At 36.3% G+C, this 14375-nt stretch overlaps 1 protein-coding gene across 1 annotated transcript in view; it reads right to left on the bottom strand.

The window, feature by feature from the left end:
- CCDC7 (coiled-coil domain containing 7) overlaps window positions 1–14375 on the bottom strand; it is a 415568-nt gene that overhangs the window by 357903 nt on the left and 43290 nt on the right. The window contains exons 4-6 of the mRNA XM_064285199.1: window positions 10416–10436; window positions 10084–10116; window positions 2907–3073 (exon numbers count right to left, since the gene is read on the bottom strand). Coding sequence (XP_064141269.1) covers window positions 2907–3073; window positions 10084–10116; window positions 10416–10436 — 221 coding nt within the window. The remainder of the gene's footprint in view (window positions 1–2906; window positions 3074–10083; window positions 10117–10415; window positions 10437–14375) is intronic.

Genomic DNA, 14375 nt, shown 5'->3' on the forward strand with positions numbered 1-14375 from the left:
GAGTTTAATAAAGGGATTATTTACAAAGACATGGGCAGGATGTAGGGAAAACACAAAGGATAGTGCAGTCTCCAGAGGCTAATAATGTCAAAGGGACCATTATTTCCCACAGGTCCAGGTGGTCAATAGAGGGAAAATTACCTGGAACCAATCATGAGCATGGTGCAGGATAGAAACAGTCCATACAGGTTAGCCCCTCACTGAGCAGAACAGGGTAGCAAAAGGAAAAGAATGGATCTGAAGGGGCAATAAGACACTCAGCAAATATGTTTTAGGAAAATTAGTCAGGCAGTAAGTAGTATGCAGAACAGATTATAAGAATGAGTCTTAATGTAGGTTCTTGTCTTTTGTTTTATTTATGTGATGCATTACATTGATTGTTTTGCTAATGTGGAACCAACCCTACATACGTGGTATGAATCCCACTTGATCATGATGAAAATTTTTTTGATATGTTGTTGAATTCTATTGGCTAGAATTTTGTTGAGGATTTTTCATCTAAGTTCATGAGGGACATAGGTCTGTAATTTTCTTTTTATGTGGTGTCTTCACCTAGTTTTGGTATCAGGGATATGCTGGCTTCATAGAATGAGTTTGGGAGTATTCCATCCTTTTCTATGCTCTGAAACACCTTTAGTAGTAGTGGGGTTAACTCTTGCATTTATCCCATTTGACACTTACTCGGCTTCTTAAATCTGTAGATTTAGTTCTTTCATCAAATTTGGGGAGTTTTTAAACATTTTTTTTAATTACTTTTTCAGTACTATTCTTTATTCTTTAGCACCTCTCCTTCTTGAGGACCAGTAGCTGCATGTTAAGCTTCCTCCTGGGGCCTACCCTGGCAAAAGCAGAGATCCCTGGCTCATCACAGAGGATGGGGTTTAATAAAGGTATAATATGAGTTGATACCTTCCTGATGAAAGTGGGGGACTGCCTCACACAACCTCATTGCCTCCACATGGGGATTTAATCTCAACTCCTCACTAGGTTCCTGACACTAGGGCAGGGACGTGGGGGGCTGACTTATACCACATTATTGCTGCAGGGTGGGAACGGAAGCTCAGCTTCCTGCTAGGCATTGCTGACACCAGGTGAAGTGGGGGAGGTGAGAAGTAGAGTATCCACTAGCTCCACCTCCTACCACTTCTTTGATGTACGTGGGTGTGGAGGCTCAGTCCCCACTGGTCCCAAATGTGTTATTTTTAGAAAAATAATAATAATCTGGTGTAAGTATAGAGGCAGGATGAAATAGAGAGGTGAAAAATTTGATGACAGGAAAAATAGTTGGTAGACAATGCTAATGATTTAGCTTGAGATGACAGGAGTCTTAACTAAAATAACAGCTCCAAAGATTTAAAAAAAGGAAATAATACATTCTGAAAAAAATTTTTAGTATCTGATAAAAGTGGGGCCCTGGAAGAGAGAAGAAAAAAGGATGATTAGAGAAAGAATAGAGCAATTTAAAAAAAAAAAAAAGGGAAGTGCTTTAGAGTACTTGAGATGACAGCAAAACATCCAAGTGGAAATATACAATATAACTGGGAATATATATTTGGGACTTAGAAGTGAGCCAGAACTTGATATACACATTTCGAAAGCATCATTATAGAGTTGACAGATAACAGATGTAAAAATACAAATCTTTGTAAAAAAAAAAAAAAAAAAAAGGATAAAAAGAGATAAAGCTGAGGTATGGAGCTGTTGAAAAAAAGAAGAGCTAGCAAAAATAATACAAAGAGTGGTTGGAGAGGCAGAAGGATAATCAGTCTGATAAGGGGAAGAGAGTGGTCAGTATTTATGCTAATCATCAAATGCTACAGATCATGGAAACAAACTAAGAAATCTATGTGTGGCTTACTCAGATTCCCACTTACCTACCACTACCATCACCCCAAAGATACTGTACGGTGGTGATTTACTTATCTGTCTTTTAATTTCAATACAGCTAAAATTCAATTATCGAAAATGATGAGTGTTAATAAATAATGGAAGTATCGTTGTAATCATTCATTTGAATCCTCCCTCCTCACTTCCAAAAAAAAATGCTTTTCTCAACTGAAATGTAGAAATATATTCTTTAGACTATATCCCTGTCCCTACCTTAATAATTTTTTTTTTTTTTTTTTTGCCTTTTGCCTTTTGCCATCTTTTGTATGCATGTGTGTGTGTGTGGTAAATATGTCTGTGACAAAACATTTGTTAACAGTCTTTACATGTGAAATTTGTTGACATTAACTTATTCATCATGTTGTGCAACCATCACCATTATCCATATCCAAATTTTCCACCACCCTTAACTGAAGCTCGGTGTCCTCTAAGCAATGAGCCCTCCTTCCCCACTCCCTCTCACCTGCCCCTGGTGACCACTAATAACCTTAGGTCTGTATACATTTGCCTATCGTGGATATTTCATGTAAGTGGAATCATACATTACCTTACCAAGGTGTTCATGAAAAATGAAATATTTAATTAGGCCTTAGTTTCATATTTATTACTTAGTGCTACCTGGTCAAAAAGAGAGAAGAATTTATAATTCAGATGTTTCAAAACGAGCAATATCCAATAGAACTTTCTAATAACAGCCACATGTGGCTACCAAGCACTTGAAATGTGGCTATTGTGACTAAGAAATTGAATTTTTTATTTAATCTAATTTAACTTTAATAGCCATGTATGGCTACTGGCTACCATATCGGACAGTGCCATTTCAGACAATTGAAAATTTCAAATACAACATCTCTAGTCAGGGGAATCTAACTAGACCTTATGTTTTGACTTTGAAACTCTATGTATAGCCATAATAACTGAACAATTATCTATAATAACTGAACAATTATCTTATATCCAATGCTAATTCTATACCCCCTTATTGTTTTCAATTCTATTAACTCTCATATTTTACTTACGTGGGTTTAGAGAACATGGTTTTCAAGGAATATTTAGACCCATGTTTAAGCTGATCTCTCAGGTCTTCAAGTTTTTGCATTTGCTTTATTACTTGTGCGATCCCTGAAGATACTGTTTTATCAGGTACTGGAAGGTCATCTTCTGAATAAGTTTGATCTGTACTTAACTAAAATAATAAAACTAATCAGTTACTTAGGAAATACCCTTTCTGCTCTCCATACCTCAAAAGAAATTTTATCATTTAACTTATCATATCTCAGTAATTATTAGAATTTATTCTTATCTATTTTTTTATAGTTATACTCAAATGCTGATATATTATTGTACAATATACTTAGATAAGAGCAATTATCTAACAGAATAACAGATTAGTGTTGACTATTACATGTCAAAACTGAAATTGAATTTTCTGTTTATTATTTTAACAAATATAATTTAAAGCAAGTTTGATAATACTAAAACAGGGATAAATTAAATGCAATTCAAAGTATTTAAAAGTGATACTAAAACAATTGCTTCTCTAAAAAAAAAAAAAAGACAGTAATTTGCTCTCAAAAGCTAACATCCCTTACTACTAATTCACAATACAAAAAAGTCTGTAAAGCTGGTATTTCTTCAGTTTGCATAAGAAAGACTGAGACCCATTTGGGTATCTAAAACCTTTTGAATAGGCTGAGCTAAAAAGTAATGGGCAGCGAGGAGGTCAATAAGATCCAAAGAATTAGATGACAGATCATAATTCGTATTCTAAGCAATAAGTCTACTTAAAGAAAGTTCAGCAAGAACAAAGAAACCACAGTGAAAAATTTAGAAACAGTCAATATGTGGAGACGAAAACAATCAGAATAACCATCGGTGTTCAGAAAGTTTTGCAACAGAATAGCAGAGACCCACCCATGGAAAAACCTCCAATTCTTAAAATGTGTGGGAAAGCTGGAGAAGAAACAGAAGTCAGAAGGGGAGGAAGAGAATGAAAACAAGGAGGAGGGGGAAAAGGAGTGAAGAGAAGAGGGAGTGGAAGTCAAGGCACAGTTCTAGGTCCTAGCAAAAAGAAATTCTGGCATTGGGGGATTAAAACAGAAACTCAGTTTTAGAGTAAGAAAAAAAAAAAGCAGCACAGGATGAAAACCTGATGTACACCAATATTTAATGGCTGAAAAAAAAAGATGAACCTGAAAAGGAGACAACCAAAGAGGTAAAAAAAAAAAAAAAAAAAAAAGCACACCAGTAAACCAGTTGCCAACGAGTCAATGCCAACTCATGGCAACCCCACGTGTGTCAGACTTGAATTGTGCTCCACAGGATTTTTCATGGTTGATTTTTCCAAAGTAGGTTGCCAGGTCTTTCTTCCAAGGCCCCTTTGGGTGAACTTGAACCTCCAACCAAGTACATTGACTTTTTGCACCACCCAGGGATTCCAAGACAATAGTCAGGACAGTGTAATCACAGAATCAAAGGAATAGTGTTTTTTTGTTTTTTAAAGAATTGATCAATAATGTTAACTATGGTTGAGATAAAGAAAAACACTTGTTGAATTTAACAACTTACAGATGGCTGGGAACCATACAGAAAGAAGGATCTCTGCTATAGACACAGAATCCAGTCTGAGAAGACTGAGAAATGCTTGAGAAGGAAGAACATAGAGTATACTAAACTGTTACAAAAAAAAAAAATGGCTCTAAATCTGTAACATATATTCTTAGGTGCCGCTGAGTCAGTTCCGGCTAATAGAGATCCTATGTACAACAGAACAAAACGCCGCCAGATCCTGCATCATTCTCACAATCATTGTTGTGCTTGAGTCCATTGTTGCAGCCACTGTGTCAATCTATCTCGTTGAGGGTCTTCCTTTTTTCTCTGACCCTCTACTTTACCAAGCGTGATGTCCTTCTCCAGGGACTTATCCCTCCTGACAACACGTCCAAAGTGTGTGAGACATAGTGTCAACATCCTTGCTTTTAAGGCACATTCTGGTTGTATTTCTTCCAAGACAGATTTATTTGTTCTTTTCACAGTCCACGATATATATTCAATATTCTTCTTCAACACAACAATTCAAAGTCATCAATTCTTCTTTGGTCTTCCTTATTCATTGTCCACCTTACACATGTATATGAGACAAATGAAAACAACACGGCTTGGGTCAGGTGCACCTTACTCTTCAAGGTGACATCTTTTCTTTTCTACACTTTAAAGTGGTCTTTTGCAGTAGATTTGCCCAGTGTAATGAGTTTTTTGATTTGCTGACTGCTGCTTCTGTGGGTGATGATTGTGGATCCAAGTAAAATGAAATCCTTGACAGCCTCAGTCTTTTCTCCCTTTATCACAATGTTGCTTATTGGTCCAGTTGTGAGGATTTTTGTTTTCTTTATGTTGAGGTGCAATACATACTGAAGGCTGTAGTCTTTAATCTTCCTCAGTACAAGCTTCAAGTCCTCTTCCCTTTCAGCAAGCAAGGTGGTCTCATCTGCATAATGCAGGCTGTTAATGAGTCTTCCTTCAATCCTGATACCCTGTTCTTATTCGTATAGTCCAGCTTCTCAGACTATTTGCTCAGCATACAGATTGAATAAGTATGGTGAAAGGATACAACCCTGACACACACCTTTCCTGACTTTAAGCCAGTCAGTATCCCCTCGTTCTGTTAGAATGACTGCTTCTTGATCTATGCACATGTTCCTCATGAGCACAATTAAGTGTTCTGGAATTCCCATTCTTCACAATGTCATCCAAAATTTGTTATGATCCACACAGCAAATGCCTTTGCTTAGTAAATGAAACACAGGTAAACAACCTTCTGGTATTCTCCGCTTTCAGCCAGAATCCACCTGACATTAGCAATGTTTTCTCTGGTTCCACGTCCTCTTCTGAATCCACCTTGAATTTCTGGCAGCTCTCTGTCGATGTACTGCTGCAGGTGGTTTTGAATGATCTTCAGCAAAATTTTACTTGCATGTGATATTAATGATATTGTTCGATAATTTCTGCATTCTCTTGGAGTCACCTCTCTTAAGAATAGGCATAAGTATGGATCTCTTCCAGTCAGTTGACCGGGTAGCTGTCTTCCAAATTTCTTGGCATAGACGAGCAAGCACTTCCAGCACTGCATCTGTTTGTTGAAACATCTCAATTGGTACTCCATAAATTCCTGGAGCCTTTTTTTTGCCAATGCCTTCAGTGCAGCTTGGACCGCCTCCTTCAGCACCATCAGTTTCTGCTGTTCTGCTACCTCCTGAAATGGTTGAACGTCAAACAATTCTTTTTAGTATAGTTGCTCTGTATATTCCTTCCATCTTCCTTTGATGCTTTCTGTGTAATTTAATATTTTCCCCTTAGAATCCCTCAATATTGCAACCCGAGGCTTGAATTTTTTCTTCAGTTCTTTCAGCTTGAGAAATGTTCTTCCCTTTTGGTTTTCTAACTCCAGGTCTTTGCACATGTCATTATAATACTTTGTCTTTTCAAGCTGCCCTTTGAAATCTTCAGCTGAGCTCTTTTACTTCATCATTTCTTCCATTTGCTTTAGCTACTCTACATTCAAGAGCAAGTTTCAAAGTCTCTTCTGATATCCATTTTGGTCTTTTATTTCTTTCCTGTCTTTTTAATGGCCTCTTGCTTTCTTCATGTATGATATACTTGATGTCATTCCACAACTCATCTGGTCTTTGGTCATTAGTGTTCAACACATCAAATTTATTCTTGAAATGGTCTGTAAATTCAGATGGGATATACTCAAGGTTGTACTTTGGCTCTCAAGGACTTGTTCTAATTTTCTTCAACTTCAATGTGAACTTGCATATGAGCAATTGATGGCCTGTTCCATAGTTAATCTTCTTCTGACTGATTATATTGAGTTTTTCTATCATCTCTTTCCACAGATGTAGTCGATTCGATTCCTGTGTATTCCATCTGATGAGGTCCATGTTTATAATTGACATTTATGATGGTAAAAAAAGGTATTTGCAATGAAGAAGTAATCCGTCTTGCAAAATTCTATTATGTAATCTCCAGTATCATTTCTATCACCAAAGCCACATTTTCCAACTACCAATCCTTCTTCTCTGTTTCCGACATTCACATTCCAATCACCAGTAATTATCAGTGCTTCTTGATTGCATGTTTGGTCAATTTTAGACTACAAAAGTTGGTAAAAATCTTCAATTTCTTCATCTTTGGTATTAGTGGATGGTACATAAGTTTGAATAATAGTTGTATTAACTGGTTTTCTTTGTAGGTGTATGGATATTATCTGATAACTGACAGCATTGTACTTCAGGATAGATCTTGAAATGTGCTTTTTGATGATGAATGCAACGCCATTCCTCTTCAAATTTCATTCCCATTGTAGCAGACCACATGGTTGTCTGATTCGATGGCCAAAACCAGTCCATTTCAGATTGCTAATGCTTAGGATATCAATGTTTATGTGTTCCATTTCATTTTCGACAATATCCAGTTTTCCTAGATTCATACTTCGTACATTTCAGGTTCTGATTTTTATTGGGTGTTTGCATTTGCTGCTGTTTCTTCTCATTTTGAGTCATGCCACATCAGTAAATGAAGGTCCTAAAAGCTTGACTCCATCCACATCATTAAGGTCAACTCTACTTTGAGGAGGCAGCTCTTCCCCAGTAATCTTTTGAGTGCCTTCCAACTTGAGGGGCTCATCTGCCGGCACTATATCAGACAATGTTCCACTGCTAGTCATAAGGTTTTCACTAGCTAATTCTTTTCAGAAGTAGGCTGCCAGGTCCTTCTTCCTAGTCTGTCTTAGTCTGGAAGCTCAACTGAAACCTGTCCACCATGGATGACCCTGCTGGTATTTGAATACTGGTGGCATGGCTTCCAGCATCACAGCAACACACAAGTCCCCACAGTCCAACAACCTGACAGATGCATGGAGGTGTAATGCATACTCCACAGCAAAACTCTTAAGGTTTTATAGAAAAATTCATAAACAACTCCTCATCGTTTGATGTCCCTACTTGTCCCTTTCAAGGAAAGAATGCCCAGATTGATCTCTTTACTATGTGCTAGCTTATCAGTTGAATAACACTTTTTTTTTTTTAAGTAAATTAGTGTCATTGTTCCTGGGCTGTCTGCAATGTTTTTTGCTCTTACAAATCTTGTTTTTTGCCTTTATTTTCTAGCAATAATTTAATGATTGTTTCCTTCATGTGGGCAAGCTAACATACAAAATAATTTTTAAAAATTGGTTTGAAGGACAAAAGAGAAATAGGCCTGCAGCTGGAGAGGAACGTGGTATCAAATGAGAGAGCCTTTAGCATATTTAAAAAATGAAAGGAAGAATACAATTGAATGGGATGTAGATATGAAAATATGAGTCTTATATAAGAGCAAAGAACAGCATCTCTGTTTTTAGAGGAGCAAAAGAAAATAGTAAGAATACGGACATAAGTCAGTTTTTGTAGAGTTGAAGGAGTTCCAAGCAATGGCTTGTATTTTGAGCCTTCCAAGTCACTGGCAAAGAGTGAAGAGGAAAATGGAACTCAGAGAGTGGGTTTGAGATGGTAGTTAAAAGGGTTGAAATTCGTTTTAGACATACAATAGAACTGCCAGGCAGTATCCGGGTCAATTGTGCCTGACCTATTCCATCACTTTCTTTAGTGGTGTTTCACTGTTAAGCTATAGGCCTGGGAAAAAAAAAAAAAGGCAAAGCAAATAATTGCATTCCTTCAGGTTAAGTTTTATTAGACAGATGCAATCAAAAAACAAAAAGGTAAGTGAGATCAGGAAGTTAGGAAATTTGCTGAGATGTAGTACATAGTCTCCAACCTGAATAAATAGTAAAAAGAATAAACTGGTCTTGATGAAGTCAAAGAGTGTTCAGAGTAGTACTTAAATAATTGGAAAGATGGAAATGTGTAGTTCAAGAATAAATTCCTTGAATTAGTGATTTTTAAAATAAAGCAATTTGGCTGATGACAAGGTCCAGAATGTGACTGAAAATAGGTACCTGAGGTGAAAAAGGACACTAGACCTTCGGAGATGAAGAGATCAAGGAACTAACAGGCCAGGGATTTGGATGGGTCTTGCATTGACAGGACTAGGTATTGAAAGACAAGAGTGAGACAAACCCATGCATAAAGTAGAATAAAAAAGAAGTTGGTAGATAAAAAATAAGAAGGTAAAAGACAAGCTGAATTGCACAAGTCACAAAAAAGTACTTATTTTACAAGAACGTAAGGGAATAATGAACTTTGCCCTAACCCTAAAAAAAAAAAAACCCTACATCTCTAGAAATATATGGCCAATGTGCCATGATCAAAGAACTACTAACATTCTTCCAATGTCAGCTATAGCTATCCTAAAACAAAGAGCAGACAGACCATGAAAGTCTTCTATTCTGGGGCCACACGGAAAATAATGAGAGGGCACTAGGAGATAGGCACAATTTCTATCTTTAACCTTTAATTTTAAATCTGAAGAAAAGGGGCCTTTGTTTAAAGTACCCAGGTTTCAAGAGTGTTTACTTGGACTGAACTTTAAGAGTGGCCAGGGAACTAAAATAATGCTGTAAATCATTAAAGCTATCCTGGAATTGTTCTCCTATAGTAACTGCATATATAAAGTATTTTCCAAAATAGAATTTTAAAAAACCCTAAAGACAGATACCAATGGTTCTCAAACTGCTGGCAAAACACCTGAAAATCCAAAGTATAAAAGATCTTTTAAATAACATATTAAGTTTAAAGAAAACCAATACATAATTTTATATCTAAGCATATACATTATATATAATTTTTTAAATAACAGGAGAAAAGTTTAAATTGATAAAATTCTCTTATAACCTAACTCTATGTAAATTAGGAAAATAATAACTATTCAGTTATATGTCAGTTGAACTCAGAGAATACCAGATATATACAGAAATACAGTTTGCACGGTGCAGAATCAGGTAATGTCTTGCCCTGTTACCTGTAAGGTCGCCATGCATCAGAGCTGAATCCATGGCAACTAGCAACAACAAGAGTTTGTAAAGCACTGAGAAAGATTTTATTGCACCCATTTATTCCTTCTAAATCTAAAATCAAAAAATTACATCATAACCAAAGAGTATTCAAAACTTTATAACTTACTGTACTTTAAATTAGTTTTCAAATGAGTCAAAATATCAATTTAATTAATTTAACAATTAAAAAACGTTATATTTACCTCCTCCATCTGATTGACCTGATGCTGAAACCACTTTCAAAAAAATAAAAAATAAGTATCAGTTATTCACAAGTTAAATTTCTACAATGAAATAAATATATGTGTATGTGTCTTCATCTACCAAACATTAGTCCTGCTCTAGACATTAGGTTATCCTGGGATTCAGACAGAGGGTTAATACAACATGCAACTGGAACATAAAATTTTTATATATACATAGCAGAAGTTTTGGGAGTTCTGTCTTTCCCAAAACTTAGAAACTATTCTTCATTTACATGTATTTCTGTATTAAATTTCAGTAGGATTAATAATATTAAGTATATTGAACTTACCTTAAAAAGAGATTCCAAAATCTGGAAAGTAAAGTTAAATAATATATTCAAAAATTGAATTCTTCACAATTTATAATATTTATTTCATTTCTCTTGCAATTTTCAATACCCAAAATACACTAATTGCTAAAGTGAAATTTTATAAATCTGTAATTCAAAATCATAATATTTTTGTATTTCGAGGCAACCTAGTTATGAAATGTCCTTAAAATTTCAATCCTTCCTTATAGGTCTCTGTTATGAGGTCCCAAAATAATTCACAGGTACGATTTCATAGGTTTTCTTAACACGGGAAAGAAAAAAAATTTAAATCTCTCTTGGAGGAGTATTATTTTTTTCATATAGCAGAGTACAATAATGAAAAACAATGTCTTCCCAATACAACTTCAATATAGCTGTGTCCTGCTAAAGGGCTTATAAATTCAAGATATAAAATATTATATGACTACTTAGTGTTTTTAAAGAGAAATGCAAAAAACTAATTTGGGAGACTGCAAGAGAAAATGAATAAACGTAAAAAGCAATCATGTAATTAAAAAATATCAGTATTTACCACTTAGAAAATATAATGTTCAAACGATCAAATTTTCCAAAAAAATGAAACCCATGCTATCATATCTGGGTAAAAGCTTTGAATTACATCATTTAAAAACATACATTATTAAATTATTCAGTCATGAAAAGTAATTACTAACAACTACACAAAAATCAGTTTAATCTAAAATTTCTCTTTTTAGCACTAACTCTAGAGCCAAATCAAAACCAAGCCCATTGTCATCAAGTCGACTTCAACTCATAGCGACCCTATAGTCAGAGTAGAACTGTCCCATAGGGTCTCCAAGGAGCAGCTGGTGGATTCAAACTGCTGACTTTTTGCTTAGCAACCGTAGCTCCTAACCACTACACCACCAGGGCTCTAACTCCCAAGCAGTGGTTCACCAAGTGTGGTCCAACAACCAACAGCATCAAGCATTACCTAACAAGCATAATTGTGAGAAATGCAAATCTTAACACCTAACCTCAGCCTACTGAATCAGAAATCAGAGGGGCTGAGGTTTAGCAATTTGTGTTTTAACTAACCCTGCAGATAATTTCTTTGCATACTGAAGTTTGAGAAACATTGGGCTAAATAGTAAGAAAACATAGATCTAACGAAAAAAGGGTGAGACTCTCCAGAAAACATACTAAGAAAATTAATGTCCACTTGTTAAGGAAAATATTTTTAGCTATAAAAAGGCTTAGCACACCTACAGATTGTGAAAGAATTTTCAGCTATGACATCTCCGGCCAGCGCCTGATCTCTAAAATCTATATGATTCTGTTAAAACTCAACCACAAAAAGACAAACAACCCAATCAAGAAGTGGGCAAAGGATATGAACACCCACTTCACTAAAGAAGATATTCAGGCAGCTAACAGATACATGAGAAAATGCTCTCCATCGTTAGCCATTAGAGAAATGCAAATTAAAACTACCATGAGATTCCATCTCACTCCAACAAGGCTGGCATTAATCCAAAAAACACAAAATAATAAATGTTGGAGAGGCTACGGAGAGGTTGGAACTCTTATACACTGCTGGTGGGAATGTAAAATGGTACGACCACCTTGGAAATCGATTTGGCACTTCCTTAAAAAACTGGAAATAGAACTACCATACAATCCAGCAATCCCACTCCTTGGAATATATTCTCGAGAAATAAGAGCCTTTACACGAACAGATATATGCACACCCATGTTTATTGCAGCTCTGATTACAATAGCAAAAAGCTGGAAGCAACCAAGGTGTTCATCAACAGATGAATGGTTAAATAAATTGTGGTATATTCACGCAATGGAATACTACGCATCAGTAAAGAACAGTGACGAATCTGTGAAACATTTCATAACATGGAGGAACCTGGAAGGCATTATGCTGAGTGAAATTAGTCAGAGGCAAAAGGACAAATACTGTATAAGACCACTATTATAAGTTCTTAAGAAATAGTATAAACTGAGAAGAACACATTCTTTTGTGGTTACAAGGGGGGGAGGGAGGGAGGGTGGGAGAGGGTTATTTACTGATTAGTTAGTAGATAAGAACTACTTTAGGTGAAGGGAAGGACAATACTCAATACACGGAAGGTCAGCGCAACTGGACTGGACCAAATGCAAAGAAGTTTCCAGGATAAACTGAATGTTTCAAAGGTCATCGGAGCAAGGGCGGGGGTTTGGGGACTATGGCTTAAGGGGACTTCTAAGTCAATTGGCAAAATAATTCTATTATGAAAACATTCTGCATCCCACTTTGAAATGTGGCATCTGGGGTCTTAAATGCTAACAAGCGGCCATCTAAGATGCATCAATTGGTCTCAACCCACCTGGATCAAAGGAGAACGAAGAACACCAAGGTCACATGATAACTATGAGCCCAAGAGACAGAAAGGGCCACAGGAACCAGAGACTTACATCATCCTGAGACCAGAAGAACCAGATGGTGCCTGGCCACAATCAATGACTGCCCTGACAGGGAGCACAATGGAGAACCCCTGAGGGAGCAGGAGATCAGTGGGATGCAGAACCCAAATTCTCATAAAAAGACCAGACTGAGACTAGAGGAATCCCGGCAGTCATGGTCCCCAAACCTTCTGTTGGCCCAGGACAGGAACCATTCCCGAAGACAACTCATCAGACGTGGAAGGAACTGGACAATGGGTTGGAGAGAGATGCTGACGAAGAGTGAGCTACTTGTATCAGGTGGACACTTGAGACTGTGTTGGCATCTCCTTTCTGGAGGGGAGATGGGAGGGTAGAGAGGGTTAGAAACTGACAAAATTACCACTAAAGGAGAGACTGGAAGGAGGGAGCAGGCTGACTCATTAGGGGGAGAGTAAGTGGGAGTATGGAGTAAGGTGTATATAAGCTTATATGTGACAGACTTACTTGATTTGTAAACGTTCACTTAAAGCTCAATAAAAATTATTAAAAAAAAAAAAAAAAGGCTTAGCAAGTGATGTCCACTAAAACACACTCCCTTGGGATTATTCATTCTTACCCCTATCAAGGGAGACTCCACGATTCTCAAAACCTCCCTTCCGGCCTTGGAATTGACAGGAAACTCAGTTATTATACCATATCTCAATGCAAACACTCACTGTAATCAGAACTCTACAATTATTTAAACCCCTAAATCTAGAACAGTGGCCTTCTCAGTTACTGAGGAAACCCACATTATCAGTTACTGATACTGTTAATTCTAGAATGTTATTGATAAAAACAAGTGGAGATCAAATATGAGCAAAAATTAACAACATAACAGACAAATATTAAATAGAAAGAGAAAACACTATGAAACTATGGAGCAATGTCTATAAAGAGCCCAGGGAAAATATTAAATCTCCATTCTAAATTTAAACACCTTAGCATTTAAGTGTGAAGGCAAAATGAAACTATTTTCAGAAATTTAAGAATTTATAAACTATTCTACTACACATTCTAATCTAGCAAAAACAACAGCAACAAAAATCAATCCTAGGAAATTAAAGACAAGAAAAGACTATGAGCAAAATAACCAGAAAATAACCTATTCTGAAATATTGCTGTTAATGTGGCTGGAGTTTTACTCAATTTTATGGAAAGCTTCTTAAAGAAAAAGGACAAAATTTAAAAAAAAAAAAAAAAAAGGTAAAATAATAAGAATCTGAAGCTAATATACCTGATAGGCATATTAGGTCAGAGGAGGCCAAAACAGCACTTCAAGAAGAGCAAAATGGTCAACAACATCATATTTGCTGAGGTGTCAAGAAACATGTCCAATGGATTTTCAGCACCATTGGGGTCATTACTATTCTTAGAGGGCTATTTCTATAGACTTTGAAGGCAGAAGTCAGCCTGAAGTATTAAGGAATGGGTAGATGAGAAAAATGAACATTTAAGTACAGAAAATTTTTTCAAGACGACTTCTTGGGAAAAGGTAGAAAG

This window comes from Loxodonta africana, chromosome 4 (genome assembly GCF_030014295.1).
Source record: "Loxodonta africana isolate mLoxAfr1 chromosome 4, mLoxAfr1.hap2, whole genome shotgun sequence".
Taxonomy (NCBI): domain Eukaryota; kingdom Metazoa; phylum Chordata; class Mammalia; order Proboscidea; family Elephantidae; genus Loxodonta; species Loxodonta africana.